The following is a 24,838-nucleotide window of genomic DNA, read 5'->3' on the forward strand; positions in this document are numbered from 1 at the left end:
GACTTAGACTATAATTAAATTATCTGCTGTTGGTATTATTTTGAAACACATTTGAAGAAGCATTTAACTGCGTTATCTATTTAAGGTATAATCGTATAGTGCCCATTATCTTCCTGAAAATAGCAATTCAAACGCTCCTGATTAAAAAAAAAACGAGTGCAAAATCGGCATTTAAATGATGGGGACCTAAACCCTGAAGTTAAACCTCGCTCAGGAATACCATATATGCTACAGAATGAGAATGTATCAACCAAACTGAAGGAGCAGCCAGTCACCAGTAGCAATGAACTGTCAGCAAGTCTTTGTGTCTCTAAATGCAAGTTTAGTCTCATTAACTCTACCGATATCTTCATTATAAAAAAGCTTCAATCCAAGTCCCTTTGATTCTATTGTTACCCTTTTGTAAGAAGAGGAAACTCCAATTGGGGCTCACCGAGTCTATCAACACAATCATACAAAAATAAATTATATTATATTACTATGATGTATCAAAGTACATATGGACTTTCAGTGCAGTAATGCTGCGTTTCCATATGGTGGAGAATCGATACAACGGAGAAAAATTCTCTCCGGCACCGGGACTCGAACTCGGGTTTCCAGCTTTGCATGCTTGCGCTTTATCCACTAAGCCACACCGGATTCAAGTTCAGATGCCGGATTGAACCCCTCTCATTTTTAAGTTATACCTACTGTATTCCCCTTCTTGGCCTACCCTCGTGTACCATGTCACAGTAGCTATGTGTGACAGTAGACATTATGTCCAACCTCAAGTACAGAGGTGCACTCATTACGAGTTCTACCGATTCTTCATCATATGGAAACGCAGAATTATTGCATTGAAATTCCATATGTATTTCGGTACATCATAGTAATATGATACAAGACGGCGCCATGTTCCGTCTGACTTCGGCCACTTAGTCACTCGTAATGAGTGCACCTCTGTACTTGTGGTTGGATATTGTGTCTACTGTCACACATACTGTGACACGGTACACGAGGGTAGGCAACAATGGGGAACACAGTAGGTAGAACTTAAAAATGAGAGGGATTCAATCCGGCATCGGAACTTGAATCCGGTGGGGCTAAGTGGATGCACGTATAACTGGAAACCCGGGTTCGAGTCCCGGTGCCGAAGAGAATTTATTTTATTTATTTAGCTAGTGAGTACAAATTCAAAAATATACAACAAAATGTTTCTAGCCACTACCGTAAGAGCCAGGCTTGTGTACGTTGTGGTCTTAGCCAATAATACAACATAAAATTTACAATTTCTACGTTCTACAGATTCTTCATCAATTATTATAGTTACTCTCATATTTACCTCTGACTGAAGTTGTGGCTGATATGTATAAGTTACCTATGATCAGGCAGTAGGCCTGCATCTCACTTGACGATATGTGTCAGAGGAAAAACAATTGTCTGTATGCATCTTAAGTCTGATTAGTGGAATATGTAGCTAATCGGCGATGTATGCATTAGAGGAGCAAAAACTGGCCATCCTACCCCATTATCTCCTGGCCTAGTTGCCTCATGAGTGATGCCTTATTGGTGTTACTTATGAGGTTTAAACCTGTCTTCGAACAGTTGTCTAAACAACAACTCTCATATGGAAAAAGGAACCCAATTTAGTCCCACTCCTTCTATCAGTATACTCATATGAGAGAGAAACCCCATTGATTCTACCAATTAACACGGTCCATCTGTAGATCAGCTAGCGGATTCCCATCCAGGATACTGGAGCTTGATTCTCGGTCAATCCTCAAATAATTTGTGGCGTACGAAGCAGACTCTGAATAGTCTCTTCAACTCAAGAGTAGGAATGAATAGAAGTGAACTTGAACCAGCGTTAGAGAATGAGCCCTGGTTTCGAGGATTTTTTTGGGGTGAAATTTTGCCAGTATACAAGAATGATGCCCACCTAGCATCGTGATGAATTTGGAAAGCTATAGTGAGTAGCGAAATATGGTTTAGCTAACCACATGTTACCCCCGTAATGGTTAGATAACACTCAACAACAAGAATTTTCCTCCGACTTAAAAATGTGTCCCTATGGTTTTGTGTGCGCTGAATCCGAAAATGCATTTCTTTTCTTCGTATCACATAAGAATTTTAAGATGTACTATGATTTCACTTTTCGATAAGCACTCCCCCAGGAAACATCTGACGCGGGTTGGGGATTATAAACCAAAACAAGAGCTAATGCATTTTATGAGTTTATGACTTATTTCCGGTTTATTATGGTTGTTGGCATGTTCTCTTGTACTTCTAAGAAATAAATAAATAAATAGACAGATATTGGTCCCTTTGTCTTGAAATGGAAGTGAGGCAAGTTTAAATTTACTGTATAAGCTAGGGATGCAGAACTGGCGAGAGAGGGGTGAAAGCATGGGGAAAACGTGTTTCCCCGTCCACAGTACACCGGCGTTGAATGACGTCTCTGTGACCCGTACGCAATCACATAGCAGACACCGAATACAAATTCCCTCCCCTTCGAAGTCAATGACGCGGGGGTGGAAGGAGGAGATGAGTGATGTATTCCGCCGTATGACGTACACCACAATTGCCACCCATTTTTACAAGCCTGGTATAATCTTACCGGTATGTTATTTTATAGTGTCACCAGTAACATATGTATCTAACTTTTTTTTATTTCGTATACGTTTTCAGCAATATGGAACGGGACTTTTTAACGACCCTGTATTTTAAAAAATAGGACGATTATTTTGTATTTTTACATTTTCTGGAGGTCTACGGTCAATAATACCTAAAAAAGAAATTGTTAAATATTCCAAATTCTTAACAAAGACTAGTATATGATTTTGAGGGGGTTACTGTATTACCCTCCTTGGTATTAGTAAGTTGTAATAATCCTCGGTAGCAGGAGGGTTAAACGCTCTGTTAACAATCTGACATCGTACAGAACACAGTAGACTTAGTATTACTCATTTTAAGACATAGCCTAGTTTAGGTGGATTAAATATTAAAAGTCAAAATCTTGTACGAAGTGGTCATGGATAGCATTACTACTAAGTCGACAGTTCCTGAATTCGATCAAGTTCGTGAATGATGTTTGAATTCATTGGCATACGATGAAACATGGAAATTGAAACTTTTTTTTCTAGTATGGTTTTCGTCGTTTTCTACTTCAAAATACACAATACTGAGAATAACTTATGTCTGTCTCAAAAGCAATGAACTCTAATGTTGTAGTTTATGGTTCCTAAAGTTAGAGCTCATCGAAGGTAGAAAAGAATAAATATCGCCTTCACAATTCAATAGCGAAGAAAACCAGGTGGGTTCCAAGTTAATTTCATGTTTTAAGAATAACAAATTAATACTTGTACAACACAGCCACAGCTGTATTCCGACTCCTATTCAAATTATGCTAACAGGTTTTCTTTGAACACAAGATCCGAGATGCTCTACGATACGACACACACTTTCCATTACAAGGAAAAGAAAGAAGAGCAGAAAGTTTATTCACTCTTGAACGAAGTAAAGTCAGAAAGGATACAAAAGAAAGCATACATAATTCTACAAAAGCGGCAATGACTGCCGCCTTCAGAAACATCCTACAACTTTAGAAGTATTACATACATTACTTCTCACTGAAAAAACAACTATGAAGGTCTATGTACAGCACCTCACACTTCAAGAGACTACAGTACATCAGCGTGTTATGAGACAGATCAGTAGGTCTGTTACCAGATTGGTTCTACTCACCATCACATAATGTCTTTGCATTTCTGTTTTCTCCTGTGCTAATTTTTCACACTCCATTTTTAAACTGAAATTAAATAATGGCCCCGTGAAAGAAAACAAAAAGAGGAAGAACAATAAAAGGAAATTGTTAATGACGACATGAATGCTATTCCATGCACATTGAAAGCCCCACAAAAATACAGACACACTCACGCATGTATCATAAAATATTTACAGGTCTATAAAATTCCCCAGACATACAAACTGCAAGCTGGAAAGTTATGGGTTAGTAAATGATAATAGCAAAAAAATAACATAATATTATGGATTAACGAGTGTTAATATAATGGCCCGCAATTCCACAATCCAAGGGGGATCTCAGGACAAGAACAAAAAATTTATATTACAAAAATAACTAACCAGACACCAAAAAGATACACCACAAACAAAGAATACGTGTTGGAACGCTGCTTGAAAGACTCGTGCAGTTTGTATTTTTCGTGTGAAACAGCTTTATAGCGGAGATCTTTGTTATACCATGTTCCAATTTGGTGAAAAATGTTTTGGGTGCCGGTATGTTCCAAAGTCCATAGACTTCTAATTCGAAGTACGCTTTAAGCTACTACGCTTCAAAATTCAAACAAAAAAACTTTACGTTATGCTCTATTGCCAGTTAATTCTTTAAGTAAAACTGTTACATTACATATCTAGAATTTTATTTTATTTTTGCCATGACTAAACTGCACGCATCATCCATGCATCCGTTCCGTACACCATTTCTGGCAATACTCACCATCACGTAATGCCTTTGAATTTCTATTTTTTCACTCGCCAACTTTTCGCACTCCAATTTAAGGCTATAAAATGGGAAATAAAAAGAAATAATTGTAAGTGATGTCATATTAATTATATTAAAAGTCGTAATCCCCTTTTAATATTTTCACAAGATTTTAAAGGTACCTGAAATACTAAGTCACATCTCACATAAATTTGTTCCTATTGTAAACAAGTAGATGCAGAAATTCATGTATTACGATTTCTCATGAGAAACATGAATGTTTCTGACGAAAGTGATCTGTACATAAATATTGCTGAGCGTTAAACACTTTGATATCAGAGACACTTTTGAACAAGGGAACGACATTTATTGTCCAAACACAATCAAAGTAACTATGACAGTAACTTCTGCTATGAATTAATTTTAATCTTACAGGAGATAAAAAGTTTGTTAGTTGTTTTTAGCTATGAACCATACTGTACTCATTACAAATGTGTTTAAATAAATTAGTGTACAAATTAAATGTGACTAGTTTATATATCATCCAACAGTTAAGGTAAAATCCTTCTCGACATGTAGTTAATTCTGTTTAACTATTCTGATTTAAGGGAAACATTTCTTGTAATTCTTCACTAAAGAAAAATTCGTAAGGTCTATCTAAACTCGGAGTGGAATATGATTTGCTCTTTTTTTTTTACATCAGGGCCAAACTTATATGAGATGACATACAGAGTAAAAACAAAACTTAAAACATCAATATAAACGCCATCAGTGCCTATGGACAGAAAAATATCAAAAGTAAGAAATCACTCAAAATGTAATGAAATTATGGCAGTTATCCACTGGTATCATTTAGGAAAAGAAATAAAATATATACCTTCATATATCGCGATCAAAGCGATGTTTGTTCATCTTTACAAACTACATGACACAAATTGTTTTTAACATCTCTTTGCGATCGAATTAATAAACCATCTTTTTTATGTATGTCAGTCAAACAGAGTCCGTACTAAACTATCCCAAGTTGTTAATGAAATTATAGCACATAAATGCAGTATGAGCGGAGTATTCTACTTTAATGTGTATGCCAATTAAGCGACCGCTACTTTACGAGACTGATTTAGGCTAATGCTTCTCAAATATTTAACACCACTGTCTAAACATATTAATAACGTAAACCACATGTTAATACCCAATACGCACAAAACAAATGAAACTGCAAACGGTAACTTAAAGCGTTTCGTAACTGGCACAATTATGTTTACAAGCTTCCTTAGAGTACACAACTTAGAGTATGTTATTTTAAATGGCGAAATCTGAATTACGCTGAACGAATTTCATTACTTTTTTATGATCTGTCATGTTACGATTCATCATTTGATTAACTTGATGGTAATGGATAACGCAAGTTTCATCTTCACCCGAGCACGAACATTTCGTTTCATTTGAGCTTCTTACGTGCTAGCAGCAAACTCACTTCTCTTAGGAAGAATAACTGCAAGGCTTTGTATTAGAGAGAGGAGAAATAATATAACAGTTGTTTTGGAACATTCCAAGCAAGGAACTGTTACAAAAAATCTTGGAATATTGCGTTCCAAAATAACAGTTGTTCCACGCTAGTAGAAAATATTTGCTGTTACAAAATACTCTGTGTTGGTTTCACTTTGGAACTACACTAGAAGACAACACCTGTTTCACAGAACGAAACATCTTTGACACTACTGGCAGCAGAAATGAGAACCCTCTCGTCACACTGAAAAAAAATGTTATAAACTAAAGTAGCAGATAAATAGTAAAAATACTAAGAACTTCTTTGAAAAATTTACATTGTTTTGAAACTAACAATTATTTAATATAATATCTATATTACAGCACAGTGATCATTTTGTGAAGTTTTATTAAGGGAGATGAAAATAATACAGGCAAAGTATTATATATTAATGTTTTCCATTAGTTTCATTACCAATTCTTGAAATAAACTAAATTCTGTTCAAACATGACTGAAATGTAAACTTTAGTGAGACAGCAGACAATATAAAAGGTTATTTTATTTACGAAGACTGTAAATTTTCCTAATTCATTACAAAAAGATTATTACTGTTCATGACAGTATTATGATCTCTAGGACGGACGAAATGATTATAGGTTTTTATTTATAAGTGTCCATGCTTTATGGAGAAATTGAACACCATTGTGAACTTGAGATGGGCAGAAGAGGAATATGTTAGGTCTTTTAACATTGGTATCCACTTCGATTTTGTTATCTCGGCTCATTATGACGTCGTACTCGATCACATGGCATATAGTGAAGTACCGGTATGTGGTCAAATAGCGTTCAAAATACCACTGTTACATTACATAGGCTACTAGTCGTACGTAGGCCTACATATTCTGTGCATCTGTCTAGTGTATAATTATTTATGGTACTGATTTCGGAACTGTTATTTGGAATATTTTTAAGGAATTTGAACAGTTGAAACTGTTACGAGAAAATAACTTTTTCCATCTCTACTTTGTATGATCAATAAAAATTCAAAACGAACAAAAAAGAGGGGAGATGCAGGTAATATATCTCAGATAAAAAGCAAGCATAATCAACAATGCAGAACACTGGATATACTGAGTAGGAGGTTAGATTGCACATGCCGGGGACTATAATAATTAAAGTGCATTTCCCAATAAGAAATATAATACTTATAAACGTTAACCTCGGGGTTACCGCATAAAATAAATCACTGTAATTCGAAACGAAATAAGAACAATAGTATTCGACCTGAAACAGGATGAAGAAAATAAAACGTCTATTTAATGCGAAAATAGTCGGAGCTACACTTCCATTGTTTAATAGGAAACCATTATAGGAAATAATCTTGCACGCTCGCGAGAGGGCAGGTTGGAGTATTAAAAGAATATAAAGCATGTATATTTGTATGTAAGGGTAATAAAATAGCCCACTGGAAATACGAGAAGCTCAGAAATGTAACGAGCAAAGCAACATGGCTAGTTGGCGTTGCGGCTGGAGTTACTGACCACAAGAACCTCGACTCGCAGCACCACAAACTTCCTCGCCAGCAAAGCCGCAAGCAAGCCTCGCTCGCTCTCTCCCGTAAGAAGAGAGGCTGGTTTACAAGATTGGGTCCACCGGACAGATAATTTCAGTCCGTAGAAGATTAAGTTGTCCCATAAGACTATTACTCCACATAGTTACAGCCCCATGCGTTCTTAACCTTAGCTTTAGACGAGGTGAGATGGCAGCTTTAACCTCCCCACGATAATGACCATCTCGTCTCTTACGATAGTTTTCGGCCTGGTGCCGCGGTTCTTTGCAAGAGAAAAACCGAGAAAGATATTGAAGGGTTTTATATTCTATTACAGTATTATTGCACTTGTTGGTTTACGGAGGGTAAAAAAAATATATACAGGCTATATCAAATCATATAAAACTAAACATACTTAGAAGTATTGTTCATTTAATTAAAATTACTTAATTTGGTTGTTGTTGAATTTAATAAAATAATAATTAAATAATTAAGACAATGAAAGCAGAAACGAATACCAAATTGTGGATACTAAAATTACATCTATGACGCAGTGTTCATTGCAGACTGGGAAGACGAGATCAACATATACCGTACTGTAAATGTACGATTATCTCTGAGGAACATATTGTGAGCATATTTATCGTTATAACCAAAAGTTTTGTAAAGAAAAATGAATGTATTGGTCAGTGGCTGTTTCTGTCTTCTTTGCAGTTCTGCGCAGCCACCACCTTTATTATACTCTATAACTTTAATTGGATCGAAATTAAATTTTACATCTTCCAGTAACATTTCAATTCACTCCTCAGCAGCAGCGACACACTAGTTCCCATATTTTAGTCCAGCAAGGTATGGCAATTGCTTTGCCGTCCGGCTGTCGATCGGAATTCTCAATCATTTCTCTTGCGCGGGCATCTAGTGTAGCAATTTCACAAGCGAAGCCGTTAAGCTGTGTATTGCGAATCTGTGTGTACAATCGGCGTGCAACATGGGAAGGGCTAATCTTGTACATATGCTTTATTCGTAATTTAATTTTAGGAAGAAATCCCTTTCTCATATTTCGTTACTTATTCGGGTTATATCTATGCCGCATGGCTTGAAGGCTGTTTTCAAAATGTAAAATGTACAGACACAAGTTAACTTCAACACCTCAAATTATACTACGGATCGCCACTGCTATTGGTCGTAAGTTACAGAGAAAAACGAAAATTATGAAATAAGTAATCAATTTTAAGCAATCAAATAATTGATAATACCAACAATGGTGATACCAAGCCTCCATTTCATTATATGAGTCAAGAGTTTAAGGTAAATATGCAATAATAAAGTAAGACCATTGATCCCTTATACATCTGAAACCTGTGACGACATTTCACGATGTAACAGACAAATACTGTACAGTAAGTAATTTTGACGTCTGTAGGAAAAAACCAATATATTCAAAATTGAATAGGGCTAATAATGATGAGTTATAATAACAATATGATATTCAATGTATAAACATCATGACAACACAGATTACAATGAAAAAGTAATTTATTTAATAATCATAGCAGTAAGATGAAAATGCCTTACGAAGATAACAGAAAGTAGATACCTAAATACAAAATAATTTTGAGTAAGAGGCCAAGACGAGCAGCTCTAGCGTTTGTTAAAATTACGGTCGTGAGTTCGAATTCCGCTAGAACATGGATGTTTGTCCATTATCAATGTAATAATGCCCTGTAGAGAACCAGTGTCCTGTTAAGTCTACAGCCACGGGATGACGGTTAAAAAGAAATCCAAGAAATGTATTAAATATAACTATATAACTAATATGACATATATTAAAAGTAGAGAGAGAATGTCAGTTCGAAGGTACAGTACGAAGCAAACTTTGCTTTTCCCGGATGGCCGCCTGCAGGAATAAAACTATGGATGGTTTGGTTAGTGCGTCAGTGGGCATCAGCGCTATTAGTCTTCAGTATTCGTCCTTCACCTTTCAGCAGCTGTATGGTTATATCGTCATGTCATTAAAGGTATTATAATCACTTGATAAATGTTGTGTTGTGATCGGCTTTCTAATAATCAACAACTTAAAATGACGTGACCCCGAAAATAGAAAAATTGCCAATCTGTTTTTGCTCAGAATCGCTGCAAGTGATATGTTCTATACTTGGAATGTTGTGAACCAACCTCTCAATTACTAACATTACCGCTACTGACACATTTTACATTTCTCTCTATTACTTTCCTGGAACAAAAAGAAACATACTGCACTGCCAAAAACAACACAGAGCAAACACTAATGCCAACACCTCCGCATGGTTGCTGTGAATTTATTTAGGCTCTGAAGCTAAAAGAGAATGAAATGAAATGTTAAACACTTCTATGTTAAGACTGATGATGGTACAAGCGCGGCATTTCCTTTGGTCTCATTCTGGCTGGCAGTACTGCAACAAACGAGAGTTTGTGTACTCGGTGTCTGCACTGACAGCCAAGAAAGTTGAACCCCTATAATTACATCAGTTTTTAAACCTGCTCACAAATTATTTTTACATAGGCTGAAAATAAATTGCACAATACATATTACTATTAACAAAAGTTAGCTTCTGTTTACTGTAAAGTAATCAGCGGCAAAATAAAATTTATATCCAAAGACTGCTATATTTAAATATAGTCAGATGGTAAACTCAAGCCAACAGGCTGAACTGCATTCGAAATTACAGCAAACGCGACTTCAAAAATAAAACAATATCAATAAAAATAGCTCTTAGTTCTACACTGAACATACTGTAATATTATCAGCAACCAAGATAGTCACAGTGATACATTCAAATTATCAACACTAAATTCTTTCCTATCCATTTCTCTTTTCCAGTTCTGAAGACACATAGGCCTACTTTACATGATTTCGCATGATTTCTAATGTTTAAAAACATATTATATTGAATTTTTAACTTTCTTTTATTTTTAAATATTAGTTTTTTAAGGGTCGCGATATTTTGACCGTGCGAAGACATCATTATCATGAAGTCCTGTTGGTTGTGCTAAATCGCACAGTCCGAAAAAGAATCAATCGCTTCTTGAGCCAAGTGACAGGCTCCATTACCTTTCATGCTGAGAGGAATTGTTAAGAGTTATTTTACCGAAAGGGCTTGCCTCGATTTCTGATGGACTATTTAAGTCGCGTTTTGGAAAGTATTAATGATCTGTGATACCACTTCTTAAACTGCAAGTCACTCAGCTAGCTTGGCGCGCATGTCCATTTTCGGATTTAGGTATAGTGCCGCTTCTAGGCAGTGCTAAAATTTGCAACCCTCCCAACTCCCACAAACAGTTCATGAGCAGTAGCAGTCGGTAGAGCGTTGGTGCGTTCAGCCAAAGGTCTCGGGATCAATACTCGGCCCCGGAACAATTTTTCCCTTGAAATTAATCAAGTCTGCTGCACAGGGAGCTCTACCTGAAAGTCAGATTTGCACAATCATACTGTATATTATATAAATATAAATAAATAATATATCAATCAATCTCACGTTTTGCACTCTTCTGTGGTTACACGTCGGAACTCTCATCAAACTGACAACACACGGCCAGGTCATGGCGGGATTTGAACCCACGATATGATCTTGAAGAGCAGTGTAATGCACGTGAGATTCACATGCTAACGGTATGATACTCAAATGCAGATAGTTCACATTTTTTAAGCTTTCTAGTCAACACGCGTACGACTTATGATTTTGCAAGGTTCCTTCATTAGATATTATAAATTACAATTCTAGTAACTATGCAAATCTGGCTTTCAGGTATGGCTCCCCGTGAAGCAGACTTGAATAATTTCAAGGCAAAATTGTTCCGGGGCCGGATATCGATCCCGGAACCTTTGGTTTAGCGCACCATCACTCTACCGACTGAGCTACCCAAGAACTACACCCGACACCGTCTCAATTTTTCCCTTTTATATCCACACATCTCAAGTGGGCTGACAATACGCCAGAAACCCAACTTTGAGTGCACACAAACTCTGTGTGACTTGAATTGTGGTTTTCTGTTAACCTATCTACAGTGATGTATCGGGTGTCTGAGGTAGTTCCTGGGTAGCTCAGTCGGTAGAGCGTTGGTGCGCTAAGCCAAATGATCCGGGATCGATAACCGGCACGGAACAATTTTTCCCTTGAAATTATTCAATTCTAGTAACTGCAGACGTACAGTGTAGGACTCACCTCACCGGCCTTGGCCGGAAGAGAACATCACAGGGGAAGCTGGGAGTGGGAATGTTGTGGAACTGATAAGATGTGTTGACAGGCTAAAGGTCTGTCCATTCAGCTACCGCAGGGGTTAATACATGTTTAGTGATTCCTTAATGTTTTTATGAACCTTGTAATGTAGACGTTATCAGTTCGGAAGCTGGCGAATAAGAGCGTGGTTTCAAGTAGCTTTGGAGTGAGTACAGTTGATGCATTTCTTTTGCGTTCTTCAGTCCCGTATAATAAATATTATTTGTCATACTAGAAACTGTCATATGGTTGACAAACGACTCAGAACAGATAATTTACAATTACAGTAATTTTTCGACCAAAAACTGAAAACATTTCATGATTAAATGTTATGAATGACTGCTTCCCCAGTTTACATACTAAATTCCAATTATATAAGTAATTGTTAGTTTAGGACTGATTAAGTAAATTCTAACAAACCCATCATAACAATTATAATTATTACAGATACGTCTAAGTCACAATAATTTTGATAAACTTTTTGTGTTTTGCATGCTTATATAGAAATTCAATTTATTTTCAGAATTAATTTACAGATGATCACCTCAGAGTAACGTCGCTTGAGATCTGAAGAATTTCACACTGTAAAGTAGTGTTAACAATTATTCTCCCAAACAATTTGATCCAGTATCCAAGTATACTGGATCCAACTATGTTCCTGAATCTTTCAAATTAGGTGTAACATAACTTGAGATTTAGAAATTGTGAAAAGTAGGAGAAATTAATTTTCTATATGAATTCAGAAACTAGGAACTTTTATCATAATCAGTCGCCATGAGAGTAGAATATCTGGATCAAAAGTAAAGAAAACAACTGGTTTTGTATTTATTTTAAAAGAGACGATTTCACAAGAAAAACATTCTAGAGAAGCAAGTTTAAATCACCTAAAGATATAACATTATAGTGAGGAGCAATGAACACCAATAATAAATCTAGACTGATCTGCAAAGAAGAATGAATACTAAAATGCACGCAAAATATTATACAATTTAAAAAACATTGCTCTCTTGAAAATGTTGCTTTCCATTGCCTGTAATGTAAAGTTTTTTTAACGTCATATAGATTCAATGACATATTTAGGTGCTGCTCTTTTCAACTTCGTCCATTATTTCACAGCTGCAATCATTGAGCTTATGTATTAAATATTGCTGTAATAAATATAAGTACACATATATTATAACTATTAAAATTTTTCCAAACACACGAGCTAGACAATGTATTTCGCTGAAACTAAAAGAAAATGTGTTATTACATTTCACAGATATAGTAATTTATAGAATTTATCACATCATCTATTTCTCTTAAAACAATTTTATTTAAGGCTATAAACGCAAGTATTTCATATTATAACAAATTTAATTCAACATTGTCTTTTCTTTATTTAAATCAACTTGTTCATAAACACATGTGTCATATTTAGAGCCTGCATTTATATGCAAAATGTATGTTGCAAACAACGATATTATTTGAAATTTACTATTTTACAAGCATGTAGTTGAGATATGCTGCAGAAGTAATTTGTAGACTATTTTCTTATTTGTACAAAAAATGCATACAAATATTTTATCGTTATTTGATCCTATTTGAAGTTCAAATTTATTACGAAGGAGGAATTTTGATTCACTGGAATGTCCACTAAAAGTGCCATCTTAAGTAATTTTGGCGTTTTCGTGTTTTTGGCATTCCTACTCTTTTCCGTTTCTCTAGGTCTAGTGTGTCTGAACAGAGAAGAATTTTACTACGAATATAAAACATTTTAGTAACAGTCATACAAGCTTCACGGACAAAATCTCATATCGACTCAATACATGTTACAACAGCATTGAAAAGGTAGACTATATAATTACAACATGTAGCTGCATATGTCGCGTATTTTTAAATAATATAAATACGTTCTACATTTATTACATGTGCTAGAACAGAATCACTACCCGAGACGTTAAATATTTTTCTAAACTTTTATGTATAATATCATTATTGTACATATATACCAGGCTCTAATTATTACGTACTATCACATTATTGTTATTATTACATTACTTTACTATTAGTGTTACGTTTATCCGTGTAAGTAAGTCAAGACTGGTTCCCATAAAAAATCTCTGAAGAACTGCACACTTCTGTAAAAGTCAGTCTTCAATTATCTTATAACTTTACAATTTATAAACATACAGTTAAACGCAATTACTTCAACCATATGATTAGGCCTAATTGTAGGTTCAGATAACATAGGTTTATGACTGCGGAATGTGTAATTCATTGACTGGAGAAAAACGGTGGGGAGGGGGGGAGGATGACAGCTCCACAGAACTGTCTCTTTGCGAACAACATTAATATTGTGTAGATGTAACTAAGGCACAATGAAAAGCGGAATCTGATCATGATACGACGTTGTCGATTCATACGCTCGGTTTGAAAATATTACTGTTGGAAGGATTTGGATGATGTGGTAAGAGGAAACCAATCTTTTTTACTTACATCCTATACGTAACATACATGCAAACCCACGTCCTGGTATTGTTATACCAAGTATTCAACATGCTGTTTTCTGCTTCTATATAAATTATAGCAATACACGTGTGCCTTCAACTTGTATGAATGCCAGCGGACATCATTGACAATGTAAACAGTAACGAATTATATTCGATTTCAGTAAATTAAATGTCTGATTCTCTAGAGGAACAGTATGCTAAATGAAATTACTTCTTCCGTTTTATACTAAAATCAGAATAAACAACATTCCCCGTAGTCCTTTAGAACTGCGCAGATTTACCAATGCTCAGGGATGGAAAAGTTTACACGACTCAATTACTGTGCGACGTTTTAAAAATCTCCTTGTATAGTTCTTTTAAATTCCAATCTATGTCAGAACTCAAGTATGTAAGACAATATTCAGTTACTGCGCAGCCGCGCAGATTAGCTGCCTAAGTAATCGGCAAAAAATGCTATGCTCTGCAGAGCACAGTATACCTATATCAAGTATTCTTACGTTTGTTACAAATTCAAGTATATTTGCAACAGAATTATCGCAACAAGTCACCTTGTCATATTTTTTGGAATAATAAAGCAGGATTATACAATACGCTACTGTCAGATATGCAATCAAGTGATAAATATCCTGTTAATCGCCCACTTGCTCCGGCAGCCTACAACATACTATGTTGTGTAATCTTTATTTTCATATCCTTCGCTATAGGCCGGAAGTAGATCAGTGTTTTATTCGATAGACATTTTCATTATCAAGGTAATACGTAATTTGTAACAGGTAGTTGGAATGTTTCATTTATATTCCAATCAATAAAACTTATCCATTTGTGTTTTTTTTTGTAATGGTCTATATTCGACTCCAATTTTATAACAAGACTGATAACAGAACAAAACAAGTAAAGTAAAAAAATAACAGTAGGAAAGCTGTTTTACAATGAATGATACGTTTCTTGAAAGACACGCTGACCTAAATTCAAGTTACAATTTAGTACATACAAACTTGAGTAAGTATGCTGTGTAGAGGGAGCTGTACATAATGTGTCGCTTTCTGAAAGCCCAATATTCAAGTAAAATCCATATACAGTATTACTGTACATTGTTTCTATGTAATTTAATTAATTACAAAGTAAAATTAAGAGATTATCACGTATGGAATTTTGCAATTAAGCATTTCAAACCTAAAATGTAGGCTATAAAAACTGTTTCCTAAGCTCCGATTTAAAACCATTCAAATTAAAATTTCGAATATATTCCTTGTATTTCAGGAAGTGAAATTAACTCAAGTTGTGTCATTTTCCTATTATAGGAAAAATTTTCAGTGACGCTCACGTGTATTGCTTTGATACTTGATCGGTATGTTGAAATGATAAGGCCATAATGGCAACTTACTTGTGGTATTGTGCTTGAAGGAAGTTAAATTCTTCCTTTATGCGGTCACATGATTCACCAACTGTAAACTTAAATGGCTGTCCCGGTTGTGGTGGGCCCTGAAATAAATACACACAATATGAACACCTGTTTACATATATGAGAATATTTCATAAGTACTCAATTAATGTACATTAAATCCTTCCCATTATAATATTCGCAGTCAACACTTGCCACCGTGCCTAAATGTCAAAACGGAAAATGATGCTAGAAATACCTCACATAGCTACAGTACATTACTCCTGACAGTCGCCTGCGATGTGCGCCTTGGTCAGGCGAGTCCATTTAGTTACGCCAAGGGCTGTTTGGGTTAGTCACTCGCTTGATCGGTTGTCATGCGCGCGGTAGAGCGGTATGTTTCTAGTACAGTTAAGCTGTACTGCATTTCTTTACCGAACGCTCGCCCTTATCTCTACTCCGGAACTCTCCCCACTACTCCTATTACTTCCCCTCTTTCGCGTCGCCGAGCTGTCAGGACTAAATAATCGGTCTAGTCTGTGAATGACACAGGTAGCATAACATATTTCAAGCTGGCTTTCGCTCGAGCTCCACTATTGGTCAACTGAAGCCAAATGTTATTGTATATGGAAACAGATCAGGTTTATGCCTTACTTTATTGGAGAGTGTTTAACTCTGATTATCACGAATATCGTCGATGGTAAAGTACATTAGACCTTATACAAAGCTATTTTCCCTGCCTCTCCAGCAATGCTTTTCCAGTATATATTATTTGTTAAATGATGCTTGACTTTCCACACTTTGGTGCTGTCTTCACATTTTAAATTAAATCTGTATTATCTAACTTATGTTAAGATATCAGGTTAATATATAATTTATAGGTTCTATTGCTTCATAATTTTCCATCTTTGACTATGAATAAATCCAAAACATTATTCTTCACAACTTTTAAACATTTTATTTGATCTCATTTGGCATGTACTGATTTTATTAACTTGGAGGAATTGCATTACTGTGGACTTCAAGGACAAGGGAGATGAGGCAAAATATACACAGATAACGTTGATGAGACTTCCAAAGGACGATTAAAGGACTAAACTGACGATATTAAAGAAGGTAAAAGAAGAAAAGCTTGAAGAATCTGGAAGACATACACTGTCTGATGTAAAGTATTTGTACAAATCTGAAGTAACAAGTAAACGGTCAATTTAAGTATAACTTAAATTTGTAAACAACCAATTTATGCCCGTACTTGACAATACTGTATACATTCTAATTCATGTAATCAAAGCCATATGAAATCACGCACTTTAAAATGCGGTCAGAAAGTCTACTTTCCTAGAACTAGGCAACCAAGCTAACAAAATTTGAGATATCCCTGTAAAATTTTTGTCTTTCAAGAATTCTGGAGGCTTTGTTTAATAGAAAATACTGACTACAGCATGTTGGGTTATCAGTTATAAGTGTGTTGCAAAATTCCAATATTTCTGTGATTTTAAAATATATTACAATACACTGGAAAAAAAAATCCTCCAAATAGCCCGTGTGCATAGCTTAAATTTTCAAAGCGACCGAGACACGAGAAACGTCTTGTTGAGCAACCCATTGTCACGCCAAGATGTTAGTTGTCGCCCTTCCTAAAAGAATAGAGCGGTGACGCTCCACTGCACGTGAACACAATAGTTTATGACTTGGAATTGCAATAGTAGCACGCCCACTAGAACTACAATCAAGTATCACCATGATAACTCGCAAAATAAAAAAATAAACTAAGAATTCACACTTCAATGAATGCAAGTAGAAAATTACTGTTGTGCCGTGGACGGTTGGGGGTCACCACAGTCTCTTTAAACAGCAGTTTATTTTAACGACCGTCGAATCAATCGCTCGAACATCAATGAATACATGAATAGTCCTCATTCTTTCTTTTTTATATTTTTTGTTGTGTATGTAATAACATGGGAGAGAAATTGCTTTACCCTCCAGGGGGTTTTCTTTATCCACACTTTTTTGTGCACTTTTCGAACACATAATAGCAACCTGGCGAAACCTGTAATTTCGTTCATCTAACCATCACCGTGCAGTGCATGCAAGGACCGAGCCGCCTCCGGGGGTCAGGGCTTAATACCATACTTCAGACCAGCTCCCGCCTACCTGCCTCCCCCCCGCGCTGCCCGTACGGGACAACTCACGCCATTAAGGCCCCCGAGCCAGCCACATGTGGCAAAGGCAAGGGTTGACTTCACCAATAATTTGTTTGCACAGATATATCGATCAGGACAATGTTACCATCTACCGAACACTGTCACCGAGCATCCCGCTAAGATCATCATTCGACAAGCACACTATCAAATCTAGGCGACTGTGATAGGCTCTAATTTGAGATAGTCAGTTGGAAAACATGAGTTGAAAATATAGTCGGAGAGGTTGATAAGTATGACAAACCTAAGAAAAGCTGGTTGTGAGGGCATGAATTAAGTTACTTCGCCCAATATGAAGTCCAGTGACGAAATTATACCGAAAGAAACCGGACTGCGTAAGAAGATGACAACTTCAAATCATTTCCTTGAAGTACAGGAGCCATATTCTTTAGCTCATTTCATCTGATTCATGCAGGGAGCCGGCCAGGCATTCACATAATCCGGTAGCATCAAGTTCTGAAATTGGCACGAATAAAAGGAATATTAATAACGATTGATAAACAATCAACTAGACCGAATGACCGTGGTAAGCTACTTCGGAATAACCGAGATCCTAAGTGACAATACTAACACCTATGTCATAACTAGGGGGCGGATGTTGATAACCTAAAAATCTACTTAAAATGATAATTAAAATGCCCTTAAACTAATGGAAAAATGACATACAATTAAAAGAAAATGACATTTAAATATTATTCACCGTACTCGCACCACAACTTCTTAGAAATTAGTCACCTTGTTTCAATGACTGCCCTGCAAATCTCGGAGAGAGGAGGCAACTTCCTAGAATTTGGCTAAGATAAAGGAAAAGAACATGCAACAAAATGAAGGTTTGAAGGGAAAACTATAGATTTTAATGAGGATTTACAATATGTTTCAATCAGTGCTGGTTCATGTCAATGTTTTCATTCTCCGTCTCCTCCTCCTTCCGCGCTTCAATTTTGTTGCCAGATCTTCCAGATGAGGGAGTGTGAATTACAACACAAATTGTGGGCGCAGCGTACATTCTTGTAATCTTTATGTTAAAAATACTGTCCACTACAGTAGACATCCCTTCCGAACCATGTTGAGGACACAACGTCTTGTCCAGGACATGCTGCAAGTTTCCCCCCCTTCCAAACATAAATTCTAAAGACACCCTCGTACCGACAAAAGAACACTAGCGGTCAAAGTCCTCATTTAAACTAAGTTGCTGTCAAGCATTTTATATTACGCGTACTTCCGTTGTGTGAAGTGAACCCTTGAGTGGAATGAGAGATGGACCTTAGTCTGTTCCAACTATAAAACTCAAATTTCACTGTTATTCACTTATTCAGTAGCTAATTACTACTGACCTATTTGGTTATAAAATGATTTAACAGACCTATCGCTAAAGAAGAAAGTAAAATGCATTCCAAATGATCTAAAAGTTCTTCAAAGTATTAAAAATGACCAAAAAATGCCGAAAAAAATATATAGAAATACCCTATTAGTTCAAAACACGTGCAAAAAATGCAATATAAGAAATTACTTTTTTACGTTGATATTAACATAGAAAGGATTTCTATATTAATAGGGATCGTCTTAATGTGAAAAATAAGAAGAAGCCTTTCCATTAACATCTCCCCTCCAGTTTATGTTTCTCGTTTTTTGATTATTGGAAAGTTACTGGAATTGACAATTAACCCTTAAACTGGCAAAACTTCATTTCTCACACTAGTTTATTAAACCGTGTCAGACTGTAAAGAAAACAACTATCGCAATATGTTTGTTGTGCAATATTATAGTATTCTGAAATTTTAATTTTCCTACCAATTTTATTTTCTATTGTTCTATTAAAATTATAGCATGTAGCCTATTAACCTGTTAAGAAGGAAAGAGAAGGAGAGGAGTCCAGGGTTCGGAATAATAGGAGAATCATCTAAGGGGAATATAGAGAGTATAAGGAATGGAGTCTTTGCGAGTGCAAGTCCGAGTGTAAGTCACGAAAAGAACTGGAACGAAGAGAAGAAAGAAGTCGAGAATACAACAGACAACGAGAGCGCAGATGGTCAAAGTCCAGCAACCGTGGGTGATATTGAGAGGGAACTGAAAAAGATGTGCGAAAAACTGGATGAAACTTTTATAAAAATTCAGCGAGTATGTGATAGTTAAAGAAACAAGGAAGTGCAAACTAAATCGTGTGAAGTGTAAAAGTGAACTAGAGGAAAGATCTGACTTAGTCTGAGGCATTAGATAAATTGAAAATCAATGATAAAGTGTACGTTCTCGAATACTGTGAAAAGAAATGTGACAAACCAGAGTTTTTAACTGAAATCGAGCAAAGCCAGGTGAATCAAGGCGCAGTGAAACGGAGGTTCAATGAACGTGAAAATATGCGTACGTCAAGGCAGCACGCTAGGAAGAATGAAGAAATGCAAACGACACAAAACTTCAATATCAATGAAACGAGAGATGTACAATGTCGATATCTGACACCTACTTCGATTACGAAACAGCTGACCAGAATAAACCAAGGAGGAAAACAAAACGTGAAGCAGGTACAAAATATTGCGGACTAAGGATTAGGGAAACAGCTGGAAGTGTCTGAGGTCAGGAGCATAGACAAAACTAATGGAGGAAACGCAAGAGAAGACATGTGAAGAACGAGTGAAGGAATGAAGCGACTACCAGATATTAGTGATTGTGAGGACAGAATAGATAGGGCTTTGGAGAGGTTATTATCGAAGAAGAGTGCTAAAAAGTGAGTGCAAGAAAGTTAGGGGTGGCAATAGTGTAAGAAAAGGAACAGAGAAGACAGTGTTAAGTGTAAGAAGATAGGGTAAGAGTGTAATAAGATCGACTATCAAACAATGAATACAAGAGAATTAAAGTGAAAAAAAAGAAAACATCTGAACAAATGTGAAGTGGAATGAGAGAGAAATTGCAAGTGTAAATAAGTGAATGAGATATTTCGTGTTTTTCAATGTTATGGTTTGGGAGTAGTATCAGGGGTACTGTAACTGTAGGAGTATGATAGAAATAAATATATGGAAAGAGACAATAAAATAGGAAATTTAGGAGTGAAGCGAAAAGAAAGAGATAAATAATGTAAATAAACAGAGGATAGAAAAAAAAAACATAAGTGATGTAAGTGTTGTAAATAAGAGTAAACGGAAAAGTCAGCAAGTAATGTAAGAGAAAGTAGTGGGAAAACAATGATTAAGAGTAGGTAGGATTTGAGGGAAGAGAAGAAAATAAATAAATAACGCAAATTATTAAGGAAGGAATATGCAATATTTAATAGGTGAGCGAGAAATGGAAGGGAGACAGTCTAGGTAGGAGGGAGAGAATAGAAGAGGATAGAGGGGGAAGGACATATAGCAATTCAGTCATAACAGAACATTAGAAAGTAATCAGGAAATTCTCGGCAAAGAATACATTAATAGAAAAGAGTTATATGTATTAAAGGAATGGTGGATCGAAAAACAGAAATGTGAAGGTCCACCATAACTGTGAATTGTAAAGCTGACTTGACAAATAAGGGTTAATTAGATGTTGTCTACCCTTGCGCATTTACAAATCCCCAAAATGAGAAAGTGGTAATAGTAAAAACCAGACAAACAAGACTGGCAGTCGTCTTTGTGGTAATCGAAATTCATGAAAAATCAACAGTCTGTTTGGCTCCTCCTCCTCCTCGACTTATAGTAGGCTTAAAACCTGTCTGGCTTCTTCTTCTTCTTCTTCTTCTTCTTCTTCTTCTTCTTCTGACTTAAAGTAGGTTTAAAGCCTGTTTGGCTTCTTCTTCTTCTTCTTCTTACTTATAGTAGGCTTAAAGCCTGTCTGGCTTCTTCTTCTTCTTACTTATAGTAGGCTTAAAACCTGTTTGGCTTCTTCTTCTTCTTCTTCTTCTTCTTCTGACTTATTGTAGGCTTAAAGTCTGTTATCTACTCCTCTTCTCTCCGGGTAATCCATCCTTCGTTAATCTTACTATCTTACCGTCTGACGTTCTAGATATGTGGTTCTCCGATTGTTTTTCTTCTTATAATCCAGTCACCTATTGCTTCATTATTACATTTTTTCCCTGATGGTAGGACTATTCTTACTCTATAATATCTGATTTTCTGCAATATTTTTCTAACGGCCATTTCTTTGCCTCTAACAACTGACATGTTTTTACTGCATCAGGTCGTGTTTCAGCTTTTTTATTTCTCCCATTTGATTTTGGGGTATCCTTGTCCTAGATAGATTGCCTCCACTACGTCTGTGGAGTCCCATCTACCATTTGGACGGGACCCTTACTAGGTACTACCTTCTGAGTCAGGACATGGAATTCACGTGGGCAAGATCATTAATCCCTGAGGTAGGACTGTCTCACAAAGAGTGTTCCCAAAGAGAAAGAAGAAGAGATGGTGTCAATATATAGGTAGAGCGAATTCCAATCTTTCCATTGCTTACATACCATTTCATTTCACATTTGAATTACCGCACAAACTCTTCGTGTAGGTACGTAAAACGTCGCATTACGAATGAAAAGAGTTGTCCCAACAACTCTACCTGAAATGAAATTATTTGTTAACGCTGCCGGCCTCAAGTATCAAAGGCTTGAATTTATAATTAGATTAAGGCTGTTTATGCGTTCATTTAAATTGTTGTTACTGAGCATCTATGTAATTGAAATATTCAATCCACATAATCTGATGACTATACATAAACAAGAGCGAGTGTGTTAATCGCGATTCCCTATGAACCAATCAATGGGAGATTCAGTAGCGATTTGCATTTTGTTTTTATGCTATGAAAGTACGATGAGTTTCACACACAGAACCGCTGGTATTTAACACAGAAAGACAGGAAATGAAGTCCAGCCAGTGATCTGGACAAATGCCATATTAATATGAACACTTCGGAAGGATTATTAAAATGCCAAACAATTCGCCAGTTTCAACTGTTGTATGATCAATTTTCAATACGGTTTAACTTGTGCAAGTTTATTTCAACGAATTTCACAGAATGTGATTTGATTTGTGGAGTGATGTCATTTATTTTATACGTGACATAACACCAAATTGCGTTAGTTTTAATGTAAAAGACTAATAACATTTGGAATACATAGTGGATGTGTCTTAATCTGAGGCAGTGATATACACGTAATACTGAAATTTACATTTCAGTTAAATGGAATGGGAAATTGAGCACAAGGCTTGCCACATTTTTCCTATGATTTGACATACAACACGCACAGAATGTAAAATGTAAATGTCATTTACGTTGAGAAATATGGCAAACATTAATACCTATTCCGTTTGATTTCCACTTTCTAAATTATTTACACAAATACGAGGAGATTACTTCTTTATCATAAATAACTTCTTTGTACATTGTAAGATGCATTTTGTTACTCCGCTGTTATTCCTCAAATTGCTTTCTCTGCATAAAGTCATTAAAGCTTTGTGCCTGGTACTACGATAATATTTTCCTAATTACGGACTATTTCCTGCACATCACTCAGAGTTTCTTAAATGACAACGTAATTAGCATAGACAATCGTAAATTTTCCACTACACTAGATATAATATTCTAATTTTAGGACCTAATCATTTTGGGCACTCTCGCTGACCTTCGCAAACTGCAGTAGGCCTACACTGTTTTTTCCAAACGTCAGGAACGAATACTGCCATGTAGGCCTAGTACTTGAGTAGATTCCTTGATAACCCGAAAAACTAGTTTAAATGGGTCACGACAAGTAACTACAACAACAGTAATAATAATAATAATAATAATAATAATAATAATAATAATAATAATAATAGACACAATTACACACACAAGAAAATTATGATACGTAGCGAATGAGTTCTCACATGATAGGCATTAACATGAAATAAATATCACTGGAATATCTAAATGTAGATAATACTGGAAACATACAACACTTGCCATAATACCAACCAGGTAGTTACAATTAAAGTGACGCTATACAATGTATAGTGTATACAATATATTGTATGTAATAGTATACAATATATATTAGGCCTATAGAACATAATAGTAGGCATGGATACACATTAACTGTAAATACTCTATATATAATATGTTCAATTAATTCATTTAACGAAATAAACTCCGTTAAGGTGAACAAAAACATATATATTCTGAGTTTATGAAATTCATATCTTTGAATACTTCCGAAGTAACTTCCTTTTCGCACAGTGACAGAGCAGCAACTGATTGCATCAATTTGCTGTTGAGTGTACTCCCGACATCACGCTCCAAGTTATTCATTCATACGTCTCGGGTAGGTAGGCTACTGCATCTTTGCAGGTTGTGTACATGTTCGTTCTCTCTCTCTCTCTCTCTCTCTCTCTCTCTCTCTCTCTCTCTCTCTCTCCCCTTCCACTCACCGTTCCAGTCGTAATACGCATATAAACATGACAGTGGCGCCCTCGGAGATCAGCGGTATTCCTATTTGTCCCGAGCAGTGTTGCCAATTTAGCCACTTTGTGGCTAAATCTAGCCATTTCGAATACTGATCTAGCAACAAATTTTTCAAAATGCCACCTGTGGCATTTTACCTACTTTCTGTGCTCCATTTAGCTGTTTTAGATACATTCTAATTTTTATTACTTATAGCCTACGTGCATACGTGGATCTAATTTCTCGACTTCGGATTTTTCAATGGTCACTACTGTTACACAAAATTGCACAATAGCATACAATTAGGGTACGCATCGCCTCATCGGTATACGGTACTTCCCTCGGTTAAATGATTCATTTTCTCCTCTCTTTTTCCACTGAGCACGTGGTCATGTATTTCACACCATTCAAGGCTGCATTTATGTTGTGATGTGTGTCTGCATTGCATTCAATCTTAAAATAATAGTTGCTATGTGGTAGTTTAGTTCAGGTATCGTGCTGTGATGTGTTTGAAATTAGTGATTGTGTTTTAATTAAATATCACGAGAGTAACAAAATATATTATTAATCATTCCGAAACCTAAATATACTCAAAAGTATCGAAAAGAATGGGAG

At 35.9% G+C, this 24,838-nt stretch overlaps 1 protein-coding gene across 6 annotated transcripts in view; it reads right to left on the reverse strand.

Annotated features, from left to right (window-relative positions):
• The window catches only part of LOC138698122 (transducin-like enhancer protein 4), an 814,654-nt gene that overhangs the window by 500,449 nt on the left and 289,367 nt on the right, over positions 1 to 24,838 (reverse strand). For 4 of the 6 annotated variants that reach the window (XR_011331700.1, XM_069823855.1, XM_069823854.1 and 1 more), the window contains exons 2-3: positions 15,651 to 15,748; positions 4,496 to 4,559 (exon numbers count right to left, since the gene is read on the reverse strand). Coding sequence is in view for 4 of the 6 variants with exons in the window: in XM_069823855.1 (XP_069679956.1) it covers positions 4,496 to 4,559; positions 15,651 to 15,748 (162 nt within the window). In the remaining 2 variants the exon portion in view is untranslated. Of the gene's footprint in view, positions 1 to 3,723; positions 3,788 to 4,495; positions 4,560 to 15,650; positions 15,749 to 24,838 lie in introns of all 6 variants that reach the window. The other 2 variants (XM_069823853.1, XM_069823856.1) reach the window with 2 other exon arrangements.

The sequence above is a fragment of the Periplaneta americana genome, chromosome 4 (assembly GCF_040183065.1).
Source record: "Periplaneta americana isolate PAMFEO1 chromosome 4, P.americana_PAMFEO1_priV1, whole genome shotgun sequence".
Taxonomy (NCBI): domain Eukaryota; kingdom Metazoa; phylum Arthropoda; class Insecta; order Blattodea; family Blattidae; genus Periplaneta; species Periplaneta americana.